This window comes from Dreissena polymorpha, chromosome 3 (genome assembly GCF_020536995.1).
Source record: "Dreissena polymorpha isolate Duluth1 chromosome 3, UMN_Dpol_1.0, whole genome shotgun sequence".
Taxonomy (NCBI): domain Eukaryota; kingdom Metazoa; phylum Mollusca; class Bivalvia; order Myida; family Dreissenidae; genus Dreissena; species Dreissena polymorpha.
The window spans coordinates 10,818,385-10,838,848 of record NC_068357.1 but is presented as its reverse complement, the minus strand read 5'-3'; the positions used below and the strand labels follow the sequence as shown (position 1 = coordinate 10,838,848).

Sequence of the window (20,464 nt, the reverse complement as noted above, 5' to 3'; positions counted from 1 at the left end):
TGTCACCCTCATAACCATTTCCTACTATTCCTTCAAATATTATCTAAAATTATAAATCTGCATGGTATAACGGTTAATAATAATAGTGTTTGATAAATTTAATAAAACATGACAAGATTTAAAGACCGAATACCATGTTACCTTAATTGATGTACATTGCTTGTAGAAGAAATAGGTATGTTTGTTTTCCCTTAACTTATTTAGGGTCATCATTGGAAGTAAGTATCCGTGTTGGTTCTACATTTGTTCATGATTATAGACAATATTGTTTGCGAAACAACATAAAACATTGGTAATACATTATTGAGAAAACAATCATAATTGCACATGTGCTGTTAATATCAACTAATTAAGTGCCTACCCGATGGAGACCATCCGTTGTCACTGTTACTTGTGCATATTTCCATTTTGGGCCTTGATTTCCTTCCATGGACCAGATATTATATCCAGGCATGGTTGCGTTTTCTGACAATCGTACGTTCAAATAACCAATACTAGTACCAAACATATAATACCAGAATTCCAAGCATTGTGTCTCTCCGTTAGAAGATGAAAGGTATTCACTTTGTAACCAAGCAGTTTCATTAGCCTGCCTTGGGGCGCTTGTTTCTATATAATAGTATTTGCCTTGAAAAAAAACGTTAACAGTTGCATTTAAATATTGACATTTACATTTTTACACGATTCTGTATAGTGTTTACTCGCTAAAAGATGCGTGTGAGACTATGAACAACATGAATCTTTTGCTGCATCACCAGGAGAGAAAACTTATTTTATGAATGTTTTTTTTTATTTCGGGCAAGCGACCATTTGCAAAACAGTCCAAAACAAAAAAAAATGCGTTTGACACTACACAAACACGCGCAACACACACATACATAAATATACTTGGAATTTATAGCTTGATCAACACAGTAACTTTAATGACACAATATCGAGAATACCAATTAAAACAATATATATTTTCCAGCTGTATGTTTCCTTTTTTAAAGGGTAACACACCTTGGGGAGTTCCTGTAGTATGGTCATGTGTTGGACCTGTGTTTTCCGAGGGTGTCTCTCCTTGATGAAGTGTCCAGTCAAAATTGTCACCGGCATGGACATTGTGCCAGATGCAGTTGGTGTCATTGTCAAAGTTACATCTGATGTCTAAAATATAATGTGTATTTGAACTTGTTTTCGTTTTGTTCAGTGTATATCGTTGCATTTTTATTATTAAAGCATGCTCCAAGGAAATGCATAGGTTAAGTTATGTATCAATTCAACAATTTATCATCGAATAAAGTGTTTGATTTGAGTTTTTTTATTCCTATAATTACATGTGTGTCAATATGTATTTCCAAAACTGAAAGCTACGTAGTGACTTTTAACATATAATGTTATACCATGTGCAATTAAGAGTTTTGAAATGCTAACTTGCATGTCGAAGATGGATGAGGATTTTTAAATGTAACTGTTTTAAATGAAAATAGTGTATAACCTTATCTCATATATGCAAGTACCTTACCTGTCGTGCAATTTTCGCCATTAAATCCTTTCGGACAGACACATGTGCCAGTTTTCATTTGTTGATCTGCGATGCAAACTGCATGCCCAAAACATGTCACTCCTTTGCATGGATGTTTTACTGAAATAAATGCGAATAAATGTGTGAGTGTGTTTCGCCTTTATTTGTACGTTCAAGTCTTTATTCCGTTCAACAATATAAGAGCAAATTCAATCAAGTTCGAAGTTAATATTTGAGTCGCGTTCTGAGAAAACTGGGCATAATGCATGTGCGTAAAGTGTCGTCCCAAATTAGCCTGTGCAGTCCGCACAGGCTAATCAGGGACGACACTTTTCGCTTTTATGACACTTTTCGTTAAAATGAAGTCTCTTTTTAGCAAAAATCCAATTAAAGCGGAAAGTGTCGTCCCTGATTAGCCTGGGCGGACTGCACAGGCTAATCTGGGACGACACTTTACGCATATGCATTAAGCCCATTTTTCTCAGAACGCGACTCATTTAAGCACCGTGACGATTGAGATGAAAAAGCCAAATCAAATACACATACAATGGTTCTCACAAACAACGAAAGATAACGTACTAGTTCATCTCAACATACCTTCCTCTGTGATGTTCTTAACGAATTTAAATCTAAAACATCTTTCTTCTCCTTGTTTGCTAAAGTAAATTGATGAATAAAATAAATGTTATCAATCAAGTTTTCAAGTTCATCGTAACCCTTAGATTTATGTATCAAATATAGATGTATACATCTTTTGGACTACATTTTACATTATTTTATAACAACTTATTAGCCATGCATCTTAACGTACACAGAGCCAAAACAACGGTTTTATTCGTATAAAACATCGTAAAGAAAATTGAGACTAAATACGTAGTGTGTGTACAGACACGGTTTTGTTCGTATAAATCATCGTATGGACAAGGGATGCTAAACACGAATTATGTATAAAGACCTGAATTTAACTTATGACCAATTTACAATTCAAAGTACGTACACAACTATTTAAATCAATTTCGTGATTGAATTGCGACTCCCTTTGATTTTCAGACAACGTGACGCTTATAAATTGGTATGTTACAGACTTATCCGTAAGATTGCGAGTGACCAGTTACCCAGGGACGGAACACTGAGGCAGAGTAGACGGGTCTGTCCTGCTGTTATATTTTCCTGTGGTTGATACGTTATCTCATTCTTGCAGTCCCTTGTCATGTGGGTGGGCGGGAAAATATGAAGTCCGTCCAGCAGATTAAAACGTGATTGCTTGAGACTCGGGCTATTTCAGACGATATAGACATGAGAGTGTTGTGCTTAATAAATTTCGAAATAATTATAAACACATCATAAATAAGATCAAATAGATCAAAAGAAAGCTATAAAAAAGCTTCTTTAATGCATACGTTTATTTTCTAGAGAACTCACCATACTTGTGATGAACCAAATTTTGCTCCATCAGTGTAATAGACTGTCAGCTGACAAACGGAAGAGACCTCGCACAAAACCGAAGATCCGGTGGGCAATGTTGGTGTTATAAAGAAGGGTTTATCCTACAAACAAACGAACGGAGTCACAGCGTGTGATATAAGTATGACGTAGTTACGCATTACACACTGTCATTACAAAAAATGTCCACAGGTAATACAGCTAAGATATTTTTCAAGAGGTAAAAACAATAAATAATAATTATGATGTTTATAATAATAAATAATAATAATAAGAAGGATTATTATATTTATATGTTAATTATTATAAATAATATTATTATTATTTGTTATTTTAATTTCATTTATGCAGCCAGTAGTTTGTTTAAACATTTAAAGGTATATGCTGTTTTTTCTGGCACGGTTTATATCGTTAATTTTGGTTATTTCGTTACTAAGATGGCTTATTGTAAATATATGGTTTGTACCCTTGTACACAATTTTGAGTGTAACGAACAATGATAAATTTGTAAATATACAATTGAAAGACGAAAAGTGTTTGGCATCGAGCTAGTTACCTTATCAACTTCATTTGTAGCATATGCTCCTGTAAAATAAGAGAATACACAATAGCAATGTATGTGCCTACCGTTCACAAATTGTGTTGTCTTTAACTAAAAAGTAATGTTTAGAATAATGTCATTAGGTTGAAAGTTAATTCAATACAATATTAATAATAAAATACATTAGTGATTATAGGTACCTTTTACTACCACACTCGGGCAAATTTCATCATGAACAAACCTGAAAATCATGAATGAAATTATTATTAAATATTCAGAATATTGAATTTTTTATACAAACCAAGAATACCATACTTTAAGGAAACGATAATGATATATTTATTTTTTCACATTTAATAAATCTAAGTGAATGTTATGGGGAAAGGTTTTTCATATCAATAGAAAATATAAAGCGAACATAACAAGAGAAAATAATTTGCTTTGAAGGAGGGATGCAAATAACTATTAAAATACTATAAATTACATCTTTTTTACACGCAATACTGAATGTATATTTAGATCCAAACAAAAACATATAAAGTGCATGTGTGTATTTACCCATTTCTGTCTGTCAATTGAAGACAGAAACTGAATCTTCCCGTAGAAGACGATACTATGCTTGTAGTGACTGTTTTACACTCGCATGTCATGGGCGATGAGCCGGCCGCAAAAGGGATGTAAACATCAAGTTGTGGGGATAAAAATCCAGATTTTATTACTACCCTGGTTGATCAAATAGATTAAATAATAGAGAACGAATGTCATCAAATATCCTTGAATGATAGCTTTAATTCGATGCAAAAAAACTTATTTTGATAGGGATATAATACGAGCCAAATTCCTGGATCATCAAAACAAACTGCAGTGGGAAACTGATTGTATTATTTGCCACTCACGAGCTATCTCGACATGCTTGAAATGGATAAGTGCAGTTCTCAAATGAACACTCGATCTCGGTTGTAGCAGGTACTGTCATAAACGTCTGAAATAAATGGAACTTCACAAATTGACAGGACATCTTTGATATAGGAAACACGTTTCTTTATTATTTACTATTTCCCTTTATTTAAAACAAACGTTTCGACATCATATATATATAGATTTAAAATGGATCTCTACTTTAGACTAAAGCTTTGACATATAATATTGGTATTTTAATAATCCTATACTTTGGACTAACGTTTCGATATCCAAAAGACCTTAATTTTAAACTTACGTTTTGACATCCACCGTTTGGAATTTTCAAATCTGCAAAACGTATACAATGGATCTTTATGCACGATATAATTCTGTTTAAATTATCTTTTTTAATTGAAGTAACAATAAAAAATAAAATAATAACAAATACATAAACAAATATGCGAACCTGTTTGACAATTTCTTCCAGAAAATCCAGGTCTGCAGAAGCACGTTGGGTGAGTGGGATCATGCCCATCACAGAAACCGTTGTTCTGGCATTCGAGTAACTGACAGCCTTTCTTGCCTGCTTTTGAACATTAATAAAGAACTTTACTAAGATATACTGTTTATCAATTATTGTACCTTTACATTATTGAAAAAGTACACCTAAAGCTAACAGGTATAACAGCTATTGAACAGTTTAATTTATGGTTTATACGATATACATAACACAACTCAAGACTCCGCTTCAACCATGTATTGCGAAACGGTATTATCTGACAAGGACCTCTTTATGGACAAGAAGGTCGTAAAGCGGTTTCCAGCAGCTCACAAATGTCTCTTTGCATCGTTTTAATGCAAGGCCGGAGTGTAGATTTAAATAACAACATATAACGTGCGAACAACACGAAATACACTGTCAGATCAAACTAATACACATGCTATATGATGAGAACACTGTTTTAATGAATTTACACAGACACGTAGTGTAGATAATTAAATAACAAAACACATGGGACAATTAATGTCCGTTAATAAGGTATGATTGTCAGTGAAGACATAAATGGTTATTCAAGTATTTTCCTTCAATACACAGAGATATTACCATCCAATGCTGGGATAGTAGATACGCTGAAACATCTCTCTTCGCCTTTCAAGCCGGATCTATAACATAATCAATATGTTTCACAATATTTGTTTATGATTGCATTGTTAAAAAGGTTGGTTTTGCTATTTTCAAGATGATGTTTCTTTTAATTTAATTAAATGTGTTGATTCTCTGATATGATAATTTACCGATTTGTATGTCGCTTTGTTTGGGAACCACAATTCTAATGCAAAAAGTATTACTGTGCATTATAACTTACTTTCAATAATTACTTCAAGAAAGACAATTATCTTTAAGTATATAAGTATTCAAAACAATATTATATATATTTAAATCCTTCACATACGTGGCTATCTGAAGAGACAAACACACTCGAGGGGCACTGACCGGTTGACACTCATGGTTTGACACGTTACCATCGACACAAGGGCGACACGTGGTAAACACGTGACTCTTCTCGGTTTCTGGTATTCCAACCTTGAAGTCTATGCTGTGAATAAAAGTATATCAAGTATAACACAAACAAACAAACTCATTTGTTTTCATATCAAAATTAAGGTTTATTTGTAGAAAAAGCCATAACACTAAGTGTATAAATGCATGTCACTCGTGAAAATAGGGAACAGATACTCGCCATTCCTGAGAGTGGCCTTTCCCAGGCGTAACGGTATACATCACGTGGCATTCCGTTCCAAATTTACATTCAACTATCGAATCAGGTTGTAAACTCGGGTACACAAAGTGGGGATTTTCCTATAACACATACCAAATTTAATCAAATTCTTACATGCCGATTGCTTTCTATAGTGAAGACACAGAACATGTCGATGATTTTTATAGACTTTATATTACGCGTGAGATCGAATATATTTATATTGTAAAAGTATTGTTTAAAGTTAATGTAATTACTGATTACTCACCAGTAAGCCGTAAACAGTATCTGTGCCTGCAATGCGAACATACATAATTGGTATGACGAAGATATCCCCAGAATACAGCTCATGTTATTTGTAAACGAAAGCAATGAGAGGTACCACGTTCTCTCACGTACACATCAACCATAAGCTTTAATAATTTCTGAATTACTTCTACGAAACTAAATGAATACCATTTAAATAGTTTTATGTGTGGTATATTGTGTTTTAACTATTGGTTAACTTATTACCTTCCGTTACGCGAACTACAAAGCATGTTTCGTCTTTGTTGACACTACAATTTTACACAAAAATGTGTGTTAACAAAGTTTATTATGATTATATATCAGAAAATCATAATGACTATGGTTAGAGCATCATTATGATGATGATGATGATGATGATGATGATGATGATGATGATGATGATGATGATGATGATGATCATCATCATCATCATCATCATCATCATCATCATCATCATCATCATCATCATCATCATCATCATCGTCGTCGCCTTCGTCGCCGTCGTCGTCGTCGTCTTCTTCTTCTTCGTCGTCGTCGTCGGCATCATTATCATCATCATCTTCTTCTTCTTCTTCTTCTTCTTCTTCTTCTTCATCATCTTATTCGTATTATTATTCGTATTCGTCTTATTCTTATTTTTTATTTTAATTCTTCTTCTCCTCCATAATCATAATCAGCATCATCATGATCATCTACTATTATTTGTATTTCAAGTTTTAGTATTATTGTTAAATCCTACTTACCGTGCATTATTCAAGGTCTGCAGACACAAGTCAAACGTTCCCTCTTCTTTTGGCATAAATGTAACAAATGTTTGGAAAAGAGTTGTAGACGAGTTTTGACTGATAGTCTTGAAGTCTTTTATTTCAAGTTCAGGGCTCACGTATCCAACGTTCACAACTGGTCTGAAAAATATTCCCGATACTGATATCGATAACACTACCGCATTAGTGTCTGTAATTTACAATTAAAACAGGATAATTTAAATTTTATAATCATTGTTTATATATTAATGTTTGCCTTTGCAAACATAATAGTAATGAAGACTTATGCAGCGTTTAACTATTTCTAAATCATCAAATATAACAATATAAAGTAAACGATAAATTAAATTAACCCGAAGAAAAACATTTTGTAAGAAGACAATCATAGTTTCAACTAAAATAAAAAATATTTTTTCACTCATGCATTTTGGTGATTACAAACCTCTCTCCGGCTTTGAAGCTGCCACCCACACTCGCATATGTACCACATAAAAATTTCCTGTTGCAGTTCACTTCCTTTGGTTTTCCGGTATTTATGAATCTTGCCTAAATAATAATCAATAAATGATTGTTAAAAACTTGGCAACTATAACGAACATTAACAGTAACGAAAACAAAAAAATCTAAACAGGAATAACATGAAGCCATAGGATACAAATTAAACATAAAAGACAAGATTTAACTGCTCAAACTGTTAAAAATTGTTTACCTAAATTCTTTATTGGATTATGACCAAATAACTTAACGTACAACATTTTATCTTCAGAACGGTCATAATTTCTCGAAATTCACGTATACTTGATATCACACACTTCTTAATTTTTCTTACTGCGTTATTTGGTCTGCAGTATTGATATTTATTCGTGTAAAACGTTAACAACGTTTACAAATACAACGCTCAAAATATTTCCTTTTTTCGATGGCTTTACTTACCCCATCAGTAATCGAAGGCGCAAAAGTACCGCCGATATCTGCAATGATTAAACAGTTAACAGAGGTATGATATATAGGTATTATTTATCTGTACATTTGTATAAAAAGATTTTATAAGCATTCGCCTTATGTCGATTACCTGTATCGCAAGTGTCTCCAGTAAACCCGTTTTTACACATACATGTTATGACATGATCATCTGTGATACAGTAGCCATTTGTGCTACATTTATTGTCTTCTGGTACGCACGGACCTTCAACATAAATTATTAACACACACGGTTATGTAATGTAAATCATCTTAGTCTACAAAATCAACTCTCACACAAACAGCCTAAATGCATGATTTCTTATATAGTACCGTTACACGACATTTTAAAAAGTAACACTACACAAGTACAAAAATCACTTTAATAATGAAACAAGTAAACGTCTGTGTGCATATTTATGTGAAACGAAGTGCATGCTGCTGATATACCCTTTGAGCAGTTTTTGCCCGTATAGCCTTCACCGTTGCAAAAGCATTGGTAATCAGTCCGACCGGTTGTGAAGCAAATGCCATGGTTCTGACAGTAACCATGAATAATGTCACCGGAGCTGGCGCATGGATCTGGAAGAGAACCAGAAAATAGTTCGCTTTGAATATATGGAATGAAAGTAAATTACATGTTAGCAAACATAAAGGTCGGTTTTAGCTAAAAAAAACTCCATACCTGTGTTCTTGTCAATAATGCTAAACTGGAAACATCGCTCTTCATAGTTGGATTCTCTGCAAAAGAACTTAACATTTACAAAAAATGAAATTTAAAATTACGTTATTATTATTCAAGTTCATCTACCTTGTATAATGTTTGAAGAAATAATCGACACTAGGAAGATCTAACAGATCGTATAACATATATTGAAAGTACATAACAATTTAATATGCTTTAATCCTAATCAGAACTAAGTAAACTTAATTCAATAAATTTCGTGGACAAATTCCCGAATATCTAATAGTAATAGTAATTGTAATATTAATAAAAATAAATAAAAAATAATATTTATAATAATAATAATTATTATTATTATTATTATTATTATTATAATAATAATAATAATTATTATTATTATTATTATTATTATTATAATAATAATAATAATAATAACAAAAAATAATAATAATAATAATTATTATTATAATAATAATAATAATAATAATAATAATAATAATAATAATAATTATTATTATTATTATTATTATAATAATAATAATAATAATAATGATGATAATAATAATAATAATAATAATAATACTAATAATAATAATATTATTATTATTAATATTTATATAAGTATAATAGTATAAGTATTATTATTATTATCTAATGCTGCTGTACTTGGTGAACTTGGTCGCTTCCCATTGACTTTCATTTGCAAAGAACGAGCCCTTAACTATTGGTTAAAAATCATGATATCACAGAATACTTTGATAAATAGATTTTTTAAAACATTAACTATTAACGATGCATGCATGAATATTGATAGAATTTGTGCTGGCCAAATGCTGTTCAAACTACACTTGATGATCTTGGTTATAGTAATTTATGGTTGCACCCGTATCACGAAATCGATTATACTTGTATGCTAAAACAAAGAGTCCGTGATGTTTTGAATCCTTCTTGAATTGTATAGATAATGAAAAGCATAGAATTGCAATGAGTAGATTCCGATTGTGTTCACATCATTTAGAAATAGAAAGAGGAAGATTTAATAATATTGACATTAATGATCGTAAGTGCAAAGTGTGTACATCTGATATGATTGAATCGGAATTTCATTTTCTTTGTATTTGTCCAAATTATAGAGAGTTAAGGTTAAAGTACAACATAAGGCTGTCATTTAACACATTGAAATATTTCGAAACAATTATGTCAACAAAGTCTGTAAAACGTTTCCGTAAAGTATCGAAATTTATATATTTTGCAATGTTAAAACAAAAAGATATCATTAATCCTTCTGTTGCTTCTTAGTTGTCTAAATTCCTTCCCATCATAAACATTGTGTGTTTTTTTGCTACATTTTCCTGTTTTGTGTGTGTGTGTGTGTGTTTTTTAAATTATATTTATTTATCTTTCGACATTATTTGTATGCTACGATTTACTTTCCTATTTGTGTGATATAATAATACTAATAATAACCAATATTGCATACAATAACTCTCTGTATAGCCAAACTTCATTTCACTGTGTATATGAATTTATCACATGATTTATTTTGCCAAAAGCATGTAATGCTGATTATGCAAATAAATAAATAAACCATAAACCATAATTATTATAATAATAATAATAATTTTTTTATTTTATTATATAAGTATTATTATAATTATACATATAAGAATTATTATTATAATAATAATTATTATTATTATTATTATTATTATAATTATACTTATTATTATTATTATTATTATTATTATTATTATTATTATTATTATTATTATTATTATTATTATTACACAATGTATTATTATTATTATTATTATTTTTACTAGTAGTAGTTTTATTAGTATTATTATTATTATTACTACTTCTACTACTACTAACAATGATACTATTAATAATAAGCTTTTTTATGATAACAAATACAATTGAAATAAAAAATTACGATTATTTGTGGTAAGTTTCCTAGTTTAATTTTAGAAGAAAAAATCGACGCTAGGGAGATCTAACAGATTATATTAATCGGACATCTCTTGAAAGTATATAATAATTTAAGGTGATATAATCTAACTCAGAACTGAGCAAACACAATTGACATGACGCCTTATCTATGATCGCTCCGCCCACTAGAATTGATCCACCAATCAGCGATCGATTAATCGGGCGCACTCGTTAGCAACGACCTGTCCGCCATTTCCTAGACAAGCTACATGTTTAGGTTCACTTTTATTCCAACGAGTTTCTTTTGTTTTCCTCTTTAAAAAAACGATAAAAAAATGGTTAAACGGTGTCGATGGGGACTATGTAACTCGGACAATCGATATCCTGAAAGATTAGTTGGTGACATTTAATTTATATCGTTTCCAAAGCCGAAAAGAGATCTTGAGAAGTGTAAGAGATGTATGAATGCATGCGGTTGTCACCACGAACAACTGAACGTCAACACTGTCAAAGACAATTGTAATATATTTTTATCACATATACTAGCAGATTTAAATAGTTTATGTTATCGATCTGATTATCACATACTATTTCACGTTTTTTAAAAACAATAGTTTTATCAGTTACTAGGTCATTAATATACAGAAGCGAAGTTCATCTGCATTACTTAAAGAGAAATAAAACCCAGCATGAAGCCTAATTTGTGCTGTGTTTTATTACTCTGATAGTAATGCACTTAATAACATCATACATGTTATTTGAAGGTGACATGTGATATATTATCTTATTAACGGTATCAACACATTTGCAGTCATGTGGTGTCACCAATAAACGCTTTTAATCAACACTAGGAGCTCGAATGCCTAGATCTCATTTTTTAAACGAGTTTCGTTTATTTTGTTAGGATTAAAAAACGGAAATGAAATATGGCAAAAACGGTGTAAAAAGGGTTAATGCAACTCAGACATTTGGTATCCAGAAAGATAAGTTAGATGAATTAAATTTATACCATTTCCAACGCGGCAATGCGGTCTTGACAAGAGCGAGTGGAAGCTTCAAGAATTACCGAGATCCCCTTTATAGAACATTAATTTATTTCACAAACTTGAAATGTCATATAAGCAATAACTAAGCATTATTAAGTATGTATTATGTCACGTGTGCATGTAAAATAATTGAGACTTTTGGTACCCAATTCGTGTAACTTTACGAAATCCCCGTTAAAAATCGCGTTTCTGTGTGTGTCAGAAACAAGTGAAAACCATTTTGTTATTATTTTAATAAAGACGTATCGATAAATGCTATTGTAAAAGAGTTATTATTACTGATATTAGTAAACCAATAAATGCGGTAACTTCGGGGAAGTCGGTACCTGCGCGAGCGTCTGATATTGGTAGCCTTATCAATTTATAATAGCCTGACCGTATTCCATTTCGTACAACGCTAATTTTATATCAGACAATGTCCAAACTTACTGTGTTGTTTTTGCGCTTTAAATTATAGTGATTGATAAATGTCCCATAAGCAATGTTTAATAGGATTAATATCACTTTTATACGCAATAACATGTGAGAATACCTTAATGGCATCAACCCCTTTGCAAGTGTAATATGGTGTTAAACAAGTCGATAAAATCATCCGGAATATCGCGTAAATCTATATGCAGTCTATAGGCAAAGAAGCCATTTTGGTGTTAGCTTGTCTAGGTTTTCTTCCCGCTGAGCCACGTGATTAAGTGGGCGGAGCGATCACTGATAAGGCGTCATGTCAATTCTATCAAGACCGTCGCTTTATTCTCAATGACTCGATTGCATCGCCTTACGTTGATCTGAAGCATCCAGTAAAGTCGTCAATAGTTTCTGTTGAAATCATGACTTCTGTAACACACCGGCCATCTTTATTGTCCAAAGGAGCGAAGACCGTAAACTTGACACCAGCGCTGACAACATGTTTACTGAAAGTATATAATTGTATTTGATGACTTGCATTATAATTATTATTATGATTATTATTTTTATTATCTTTATTATTATTATTATTATTATTATCATTATTATCATTATTATTATTATTATTATTATTATTATTATTATTATTATTATTATTAAATAATAATGGTATTTACAATAATAGTATACTAGTCTTTACTTACCACTTAGTAACATTGTTGGTATACAAAATCACACTGCATCTTTCATTGATGTAACAAACAAATGTACTGTCTGTTTGTGGTGCAGGCTCAACAAAGTGTACCTTTGAAAAAATGTTCCATTTCAATTGTGTTTTATTTAAAGAACTGTTGTAAATGAATTTCGCGCTACACAATAACCAATTTACACTAACAATACTATTCAATCAAAGCATATAAAAATACTTTTAAATACTTAAGTATTTTTAATTTTCCTGACAATTATAACTATTACTATATTACCTGCGGCATCGGATTTAGTCCTCCTGAAAATAATAATCAGCAATCGGGACATTTAAACACTATAAATGAAATGTATCCATATTGATTTATTGAATAGTTATTTGATAAGTAAGCACAATTAAACAGAAGTATTTCAATCTGGTAATGTAACCTAGTAAAGTGTATTAAACTTCCAAACCTGAAATAGCGAATGTATAAATATTAAGTAAAAATAAGCTTTACCGTTTAAATCAAATTTCAGCTGGTAACAGGTAGTATCATTCATTGTACTATTTGAACTGCAATAAATGATGAATGTATAAATACAAGTAATATATACTAAATGCCCTATTTCTCAGATAACCACTCATGGCAGGTAGATTTAATTCATTTCAAACACGTCAACAGGTTGTCGCATAATTGGTGTATTTTAGGTATATTCCTGGTTCGCTATAATGCAAACCCTGGGGCTACGTCAGTGTTGCTGGGGACCAATTAATTTGTTGACAGCAGGTACACGCTTTCCACTAGCTACAGTCCGTTTTAATTATAAGATATAATGCATGCCTTGGTTTACGTCAGTATGGCCGAAACTCATTAATGTGTTGACAGTAGACGCACGGGTTCAGTCCGTTTAAAGTGTAGATCATGACAGGATTACTAGGTTAATGGATGTTGTTTCCGTATCGTGCATTTCAACAAATTGGTTTGACCCATAAAAGTGAAATGTTTATGCAACGATACCTGTATATAAATAATGCATTTTGGACACAAAATACGAAGGATTTAACAAATAGGAAGTACGCACAGAGGTTTATCTTCAAAACCAACCCCAGGTGGGATGGGGTGGGGTCCTGTCTGGATGGATTTGGACGGATTTTGTCATGTCTTGGAAACGTTGTTAATTACTTTGAGAGTTACATGAACATGGAAATATTTCATTAACAATTAATTTAAAGAATTATATGCACTTGGAAACTTTATGTTAACAACTGAATACAGAGTAAAGAACTATCCATCGAGTTTATTTTGAAATGTGTCGCTACGGCACAAGTTGTATAAAAATCTAAGCAATGGTCATTGAATCATCGAATGTGAATAAAGTAGTATTTACCTATCCGTAGCTGTTATACAAACATAATGCCCGTTCATTTCTTGTGGCCGTCCCTTTATCGTCACATAACTTGTAAACACATTATCGACACCTTGAAAGAGATCTTGTCGCACAGTCGGGCCGACAGTGCTTGCTTTACGTATGTCATCCGAAGCCGACATGGTCACTAGGGGTACCAGACTATAGATCGCAAATGAATCAATGTGAAAACAAACAAATAATGCTAATATTTCACACATTTATGTTTCACAAACATTGAAACAAACATACATTTCTCGTATGCCAAATTCTGAATCCATATTCTTAAAACACAGACATACATCTAGAGATTGTCTTCTTCATAGTATCTCATACATGATAATTTTTATTTTGAATTAATAGCTATCTTCCTTGGCAATAGTAAGTAAAAATGCACGGGATGAAGCATTGTTGAGTAAAGTCTTGGACGACAGTGAACAATCGTTTATAAAGTTTGTATTTTTACATGCAATACACTTCCGTAGTCGGGATAAGCCGTGTGGTCAATTATTATATAAAGCTATACTCGTTGCCTGATTCGTGTTTATTTTGCAATTATTTATGTGATATACGATTCACTCTACTTTAAGGATTGATCAAGCGCGAGCGTGATATTATAACTACAAGTGAGAGTACATAAGAACGTAGAAAAGAAAACACATGTGTTCTTCAATCTATAGATAGCAAATGCATATGCTTTTGGATTTCAAAATGGAGTAGACCGATTACTAGTAAGAACAATATTACCCCGTTTTAGAAGCCACATATATCTGCACGCCACATGCGATAATAGTTGTATTCTTGACCGAACATACGATAATGCCACCGCTTTTTGGAGTTGGGGGTACAAAAGATACGGAATTCTGAAAGATAATTTTCACGATATTTTTGCAGCTGTTCATATCTGATTAATCAAGTGTAACAAAACATCTATACAGATAGCCTAATTCCAGTTTTTTCAGGTCGTTATAATAATCACCACGAAGTCGTGTATGTAATATGTCATATTTCTTGCATTAGATTCTGACCTTAAACTTAATTTTTTGAACATCTGCCTGAGTCACGTATTATTGAAAACTCTCTAAGTTACTTCTAAAAATAAGATTCGCGGAAACTAACGTCGCACATGAACACTTACGCTGACAAGCAGCAAACAGAAAACGAACGCTGTTGTATAGAAGAATTAATAATTTTCCGTATGGATATACTAGTTTTTGTTATGAATTTATATTATAACAGGTTACTGCTTAATATTGTTTCAACCATTTTTATTTGCACAATATACAACCGTTCTGTGTAATCAGGTATTTTGCACAGTTAATAAAATCTTCATTCAGATTTACATATAGACGATCTGGACTTTAAATTATATAGGAAGATTTTTGAAATGTTGTAAACAAGAAGAAGGTACTTAGCTGATTTAAGTAAAATTATTTAAGTTGGGGCCTGTAGCCAATTGTACTGAAATGGATAATGTTTGAATATCGAAATATATCAATTGGATGAGTGAATTAAAATGCGTAATCCTCTTGTATCATAACCAAAATGCCAAACATTACATCATTTAAAGCGGTTTTATTATCAGATTGTCGCTTTTTAAATTAACAATATTGCAAAAATACTGGACATAGAAATACATTATCACGATGCGTACATGTATGCCTTAGATAAACAGATTTTATTGGTAAAATAATAGTTTTTACAATAATTTTCCTTAAACGTATTGGTAGGCATAAGGGTATATAATTTAAGATACAAATCGTTCATATATTATGTCATTTAAAATAGTTGCAATTTAAATCCACTCAACTTAGTCGGCATAGTAAAGTTAAAGCCATACACCGTGAAATGAAATACATAGCATAGTAAATTGAAGTGTAAATAAGAAACATATTTTATCCATGCCAATTAAAATATATCTGGTGGTTACAAAGTAGAAATCCGTCTCTTTTGCGCTTTTAAACTTAAAAATAATCGCGTTTGTCGAAATGGACGTGTACGTCTAGAAATTCTACTTTCGGTTTTAATAGCGGTACCGTTTAAAAAATAATAAACAACTTGCTAACTAGGCTATAGATTTAATTTTAACTATCTCAATTGGAATATATCTGGTGGTAACAAGGTATAAATCCGTCTTTTGCGCTTTAAAACTTCAAAATTATTGCGTTTGTCGAAATGGGCGTATAAGTATAGAAATCCTGCTTTCGGTTTTAAAGTTTAAAAAATGAATAAATTACTTGCTTACTAGACTATAGATTAAATGAAAATTCTGCACACTTTCAAATTGCATATATATATGCATTGATTAACATGTACTTCATTTCAAAGTGTGTGGCTTTAAGTATAAATAAGAAACATATTTTATCTATGCAAATTTGAATATATATGGTGGTTACAAGGTAGACATTCGTCTTTTATGCGCTTTAAAACTTAAAAATAATCGCGTTTGTCCAAATGGACGGATACTTCTAGAAATCCTACTTTCGGTTTTAAAAGCGTTACAGTTTGAAAAATAATAAATAACTTTCTAAATAGGCTATACATTTAATTGTATCTATGCCAATCAGAATATATCTGGAGGTAAGAAGGTAGAAACCCGTCTTTGTTGCGCTTTAAAACTAAAAAATAATCGCGTTTGTCGAAATTGACGTATATGTATAGAAATCCTACTCTCGGTTTTAAAAGCGGTACCGTTTGAAAAATAATACATTACTTTCTAACTAGGCTATAGATTTAATTTTATCTATTCCAATTAGAGTATATCTGGTGGTTACAAGGTAAAAAAACTTCTCTTTGCGCTTTAAAACTTAAAATTAATCGCGTTTGTTGAAATGGACGTATACGTATAAAAATCCTATTTTCGGTTTTTAAAGCGGTACCTTTTGAAAAAAAAAAGCCTTGCTAACTAGGCTATAGATTTAATGACAATTGTGCACACTTTCAGATTGCATCTTTATGTATTGATTAACATGTATTTCATTTCAAAGTGTGTGACTTTAACCGAAAAGCAATGAATACACGTTCAAACAAGAAAAAAACATGTAGGAACACGTCATATAAAACGGAATTTTTGGTTAAAAAAAGATATAAATTCAAACAGAATAAATTGATAATTGAAGAATGTAATTTAAAGCTTTTAAACTAAGCGTACTATGAATGGGTAAAATTAACGGTTTATATGTGGTATTTATTTGTGAGAAGGGATCAATTAATTGATTGTATTGAAGACAAATTGACAAAAACATATTGCAATTTCGTTCTTATCAAAGACAAATTTGCATTTTCAATACACGACAAAACCACAATGGTAAGGCGAGTCATTTTACAGTTACTGTACATCTAAGTTTGTATTACAGTTTAAGTTATAGTTGTTAGATATCAAACCAAAAATTTTTTTCAAATCTTGTTTGTTTGGATTTCGATAAAGGTACTCCTGGAAACTGGTTAAAATTGATCTTTACACTAGCCAAAACAGCAAATTGTATGTTATGTTATTTATCATACAATAGATACCTAAAAAGATAACCAAACCAAGCAGTTATAAAAATAATATTCCATGGATAAGAGTTTTACAGTTGTCAACTTTTAACAACTGGTACTCGCACAGCATGGCTAGCACCTTTTTCTGATTGGTTCAAATTGCAGCCAGATTAACAGTCTTATACGGATGATAGTCCGCCCGTACGCATCGGCGCTCGTACGTTCACCTAAGCGCCTACTCTGGCGTTTCCAAACAACACAGTATTTTAAACTGGAATATCGGAAGAACAATTTGATATTGACCAAATACTTACTAAGATCGCTGAAACGTTTCCCACACCTGAAATAATTCGAATGCTTATTAATATACCATATCGATGTATTCCACAATTCATAAAGGACATACAATTGCTTCGATCAAATGTACATGCAAATACTTTAAAAGAATAACGAAATGACAGGAACACACTTGCAACACTACATCATGTTTAAATCTTGAACATTTTAGTATATTTGAAATATCGTCACTTACGGTATTCACATGCGGGGCCGGTGAATCCTACAGTACATTTGCACTCGCCTTTAAAACAGACTCCAGAGTTTCTGCATAACTGCGAGCATCCACTGTTGTCTGTAAAACACGGAAAACGGTTGTTGGAATGATTACTTGAAAAGGCGAAAACACGATCAACAATATACTTCGCAAATTAAGTAGTTATAGTTTTTTACTTTGCAAGTGATGAATAAGTGAAACATATCGTATGTTGTTTATACGCAAATACAATGACGTTTTGGGTCGAATTTCTTTGTCATTAAGATAAAAGATAATTCGTGATAGATATTATGTTAAAAAGGTTTAAAAATGAATTATAGCACATGAATACAGTATTGAAATGTCATCAACCATGATGTATAGGAATTAGGCCACCGGCATGGTGAAGAAAGAAGGACACAGATAATAACAGTATAAAAACAACTGCGCTGGCTGAAATATATGTACATAAAAAGGGCATGCGCAAGAGGATATTGTTTGATTCAAATCTACATGGCGTTGACATTCTTGACTTAAGTTAGACTTTAATAAAACGATACAAAATGCTACGGCATCATGTCGAACATATTGTATTGTACCTCTAGTATAATGTGGTATTATATTATTTGGCATATAACTAATAGAATTACCAGTGGTATTCGTATTTAAAAGCAGATTTCTCTAAAAGATAACGTACAGTGGGATTGTCTACACATGCAAGATTAAACAAATGAACATGTACAATCTCTAAATCATACATGATTTTTATATATTATAATCAATGACAAGTATTTAAATGAGCTATGATTTTTCTTTCACTTACCGCTGCAGGTTGATGAACTGTTGGATGTAGGGCATAAATCTGGAAGAAACAGTTCACAAATTGTTAAGTTATTAACGCATACATGCCGTTAATCATGAAATCTATACAATATTATATATTGCAAAAATGTTCGTTTACATAAATTAGTAATGTATATCTACATTTAGTTTTTTCTTGGCTTATCAGTATGTGTCAATTTATATTAGTTTCTTAATAGCAAACAAACCTTCTCTACAGTCGGTCCCATTATATCTCGTTAAACATTCACATTTACTACTGAGGACACCATCTATGCACATACTGTGATTGTTGCACGGATTTGTTGCACAGTCATCTATTTCTAAAAACACAAAAACAAAATATCTGTGTTTGTTACAATATTTATGTGGATAGATGCGTGCAACTTCCAATACATCACTGGACAGGAATATACAAAAATCTTCTTAAAATATAAAATTAATGTAGATACTTGTTTCACATAAGTCGCCGGAATAATTATTTGGATTCACACCGTCGTCTGAACAGTAACAAAAAAATGGTATCTGTGTATCAAAGCATGTCCCGTGAATGCAAGGGTTTGGGGTACAGACAGCAGGTACTGAAATGCAACAAACACTGAGTTGTATCACACCAATCAAAGGGGCCTTTTCACGTATTGGCAAATTACACAAATACAAATAAATGTTTCAAAGTCGCAAATTTCTGTTGTAGTTATAATATTTGTGAGAAAACAGAAATTCTGAACATGTACCATGCTCTAAAATATCCACAATAAGCATCTTTTAAGAGTATACAAGTCTGAACATTATAAAGCGTTGCAATGCGAAACGATTGAATAATAAGGAGAGCTATGTTGTTGTCGTAAGAATTGTGCAGTTGTATGAATGGTTTTCTGTATGCATTTGTACGATGAAAAAGTTCACAAACTTGTCAACAATACATTATTATGTTAAACTTCGTATGTCAAAAATTGTGAAGTAAACTTAATATTAATTGTTTACCATTTTCGCAATACTTTCCGTTATAACCATCTTTGCATAAGCAATCGAACAATCCAGAAGAATTGTTTCTCTGCTGACATTTGGCGCTGTTCTTGCAAGGAGAACTAAAGCACGGGTCTGAAATTTCAATTGAGTAGTTTATGTGACATTTTGATTATAATATGTTACAACTTTTATATATTATGACTTTCATTGTCATCAAAACCCTACTACTACTCCTACTACAACAACAACTACTACTACTACCACTACTACTTCTACCACTACAACTACTACTACTACTACTACTACTACTTCTACTACTAC

At 31.7% G+C, this 20,464-nt stretch overlaps 1 protein-coding gene across 1 annotated transcript in view; it reads right to left on the bottom strand.

The window, feature by feature from the left end:
* Positions 1–1,120: 1,120 nt before the first annotated feature.
* LOC127871175 (uncharacterized) overlaps positions 1,121–20,464 on the bottom strand; it is a 36,409-nt gene continuing 17,065 nt past the window's right edge. The window contains exons 14-47 of the mRNA XM_052413912.1: positions 20,159–20,275; positions 19,627–19,755; positions 19,384–19,497; positions 19,158–19,196; positions 18,335–18,433; positions 18,117–18,142; positions 15,070–15,185; positions 14,305–14,484; positions 13,434–13,489; positions 13,212–13,234; positions 12,933–13,033; positions 12,603–12,734; positions 8,849–8,904; positions 8,614–8,745; positions 8,276–8,389; positions 8,137–8,174; positions 7,646–7,749; positions 7,183–7,344; positions 6,665–6,708; positions 6,420–6,445; positions 6,134–6,252; positions 5,846–5,989; positions 5,497–5,555; positions 4,858–4,977; positions 4,708–4,739; positions 4,388–4,473; positions 4,050–4,214; positions 3,692–3,732; positions 3,507–3,535; positions 2,930–3,054; positions 2,623–2,783; positions 2,105–2,163; positions 1,508–1,627; positions 1,121–1,149 (exon numbers count right to left, since the gene is read on the bottom strand). Of these exons, the coding sequence (XP_052269872.1) occupies positions 1,625–1,627; positions 2,105–2,163; positions 2,623–2,783; positions 2,930–3,054; positions 3,507–3,535; positions 3,692–3,732; positions 4,050–4,214; positions 4,388–4,473; positions 4,708–4,739; positions 4,858–4,977; positions 5,497–5,555; positions 5,846–5,989; positions 6,134–6,252; positions 6,420–6,445; positions 6,665–6,708; positions 7,183–7,344; positions 7,646–7,749; positions 8,137–8,174; positions 8,276–8,389; positions 8,614–8,745; positions 8,849–8,904; positions 12,603–12,734; positions 12,933–13,033; positions 13,212–13,234; positions 13,434–13,489; positions 14,305–14,484; positions 15,070–15,185; positions 18,117–18,142; positions 18,335–18,433; positions 19,158–19,196; positions 19,384–19,497; positions 19,627–19,755; positions 20,159–20,275 (2,951 nt within the window). The 3' untranslated portion in view covers positions 1,121–1,149; positions 1,508–1,624. The remainder of the gene's footprint in view (positions 1,150–1,507; positions 1,628–2,104; positions 2,164–2,622; positions 2,784–2,929; positions 3,055–3,506; positions 3,536–3,691; positions 3,733–4,049; positions 4,215–4,387; positions 4,474–4,707; positions 4,740–4,857; positions 4,978–5,496; positions 5,556–5,845; positions 5,990–6,133; positions 6,253–6,419; positions 6,446–6,664; positions 6,709–7,182; positions 7,345–7,645; positions 7,750–8,136; positions 8,175–8,275; positions 8,390–8,613; positions 8,746–8,848; positions 8,905–12,602; positions 12,735–12,932; positions 13,034–13,211; positions 13,235–13,433; positions 13,490–14,304; positions 14,485–15,069; positions 15,186–18,116; positions 18,143–18,334; positions 18,434–19,157; positions 19,197–19,383; positions 19,498–19,626; positions 19,756–20,158; positions 20,276–20,464) is intronic.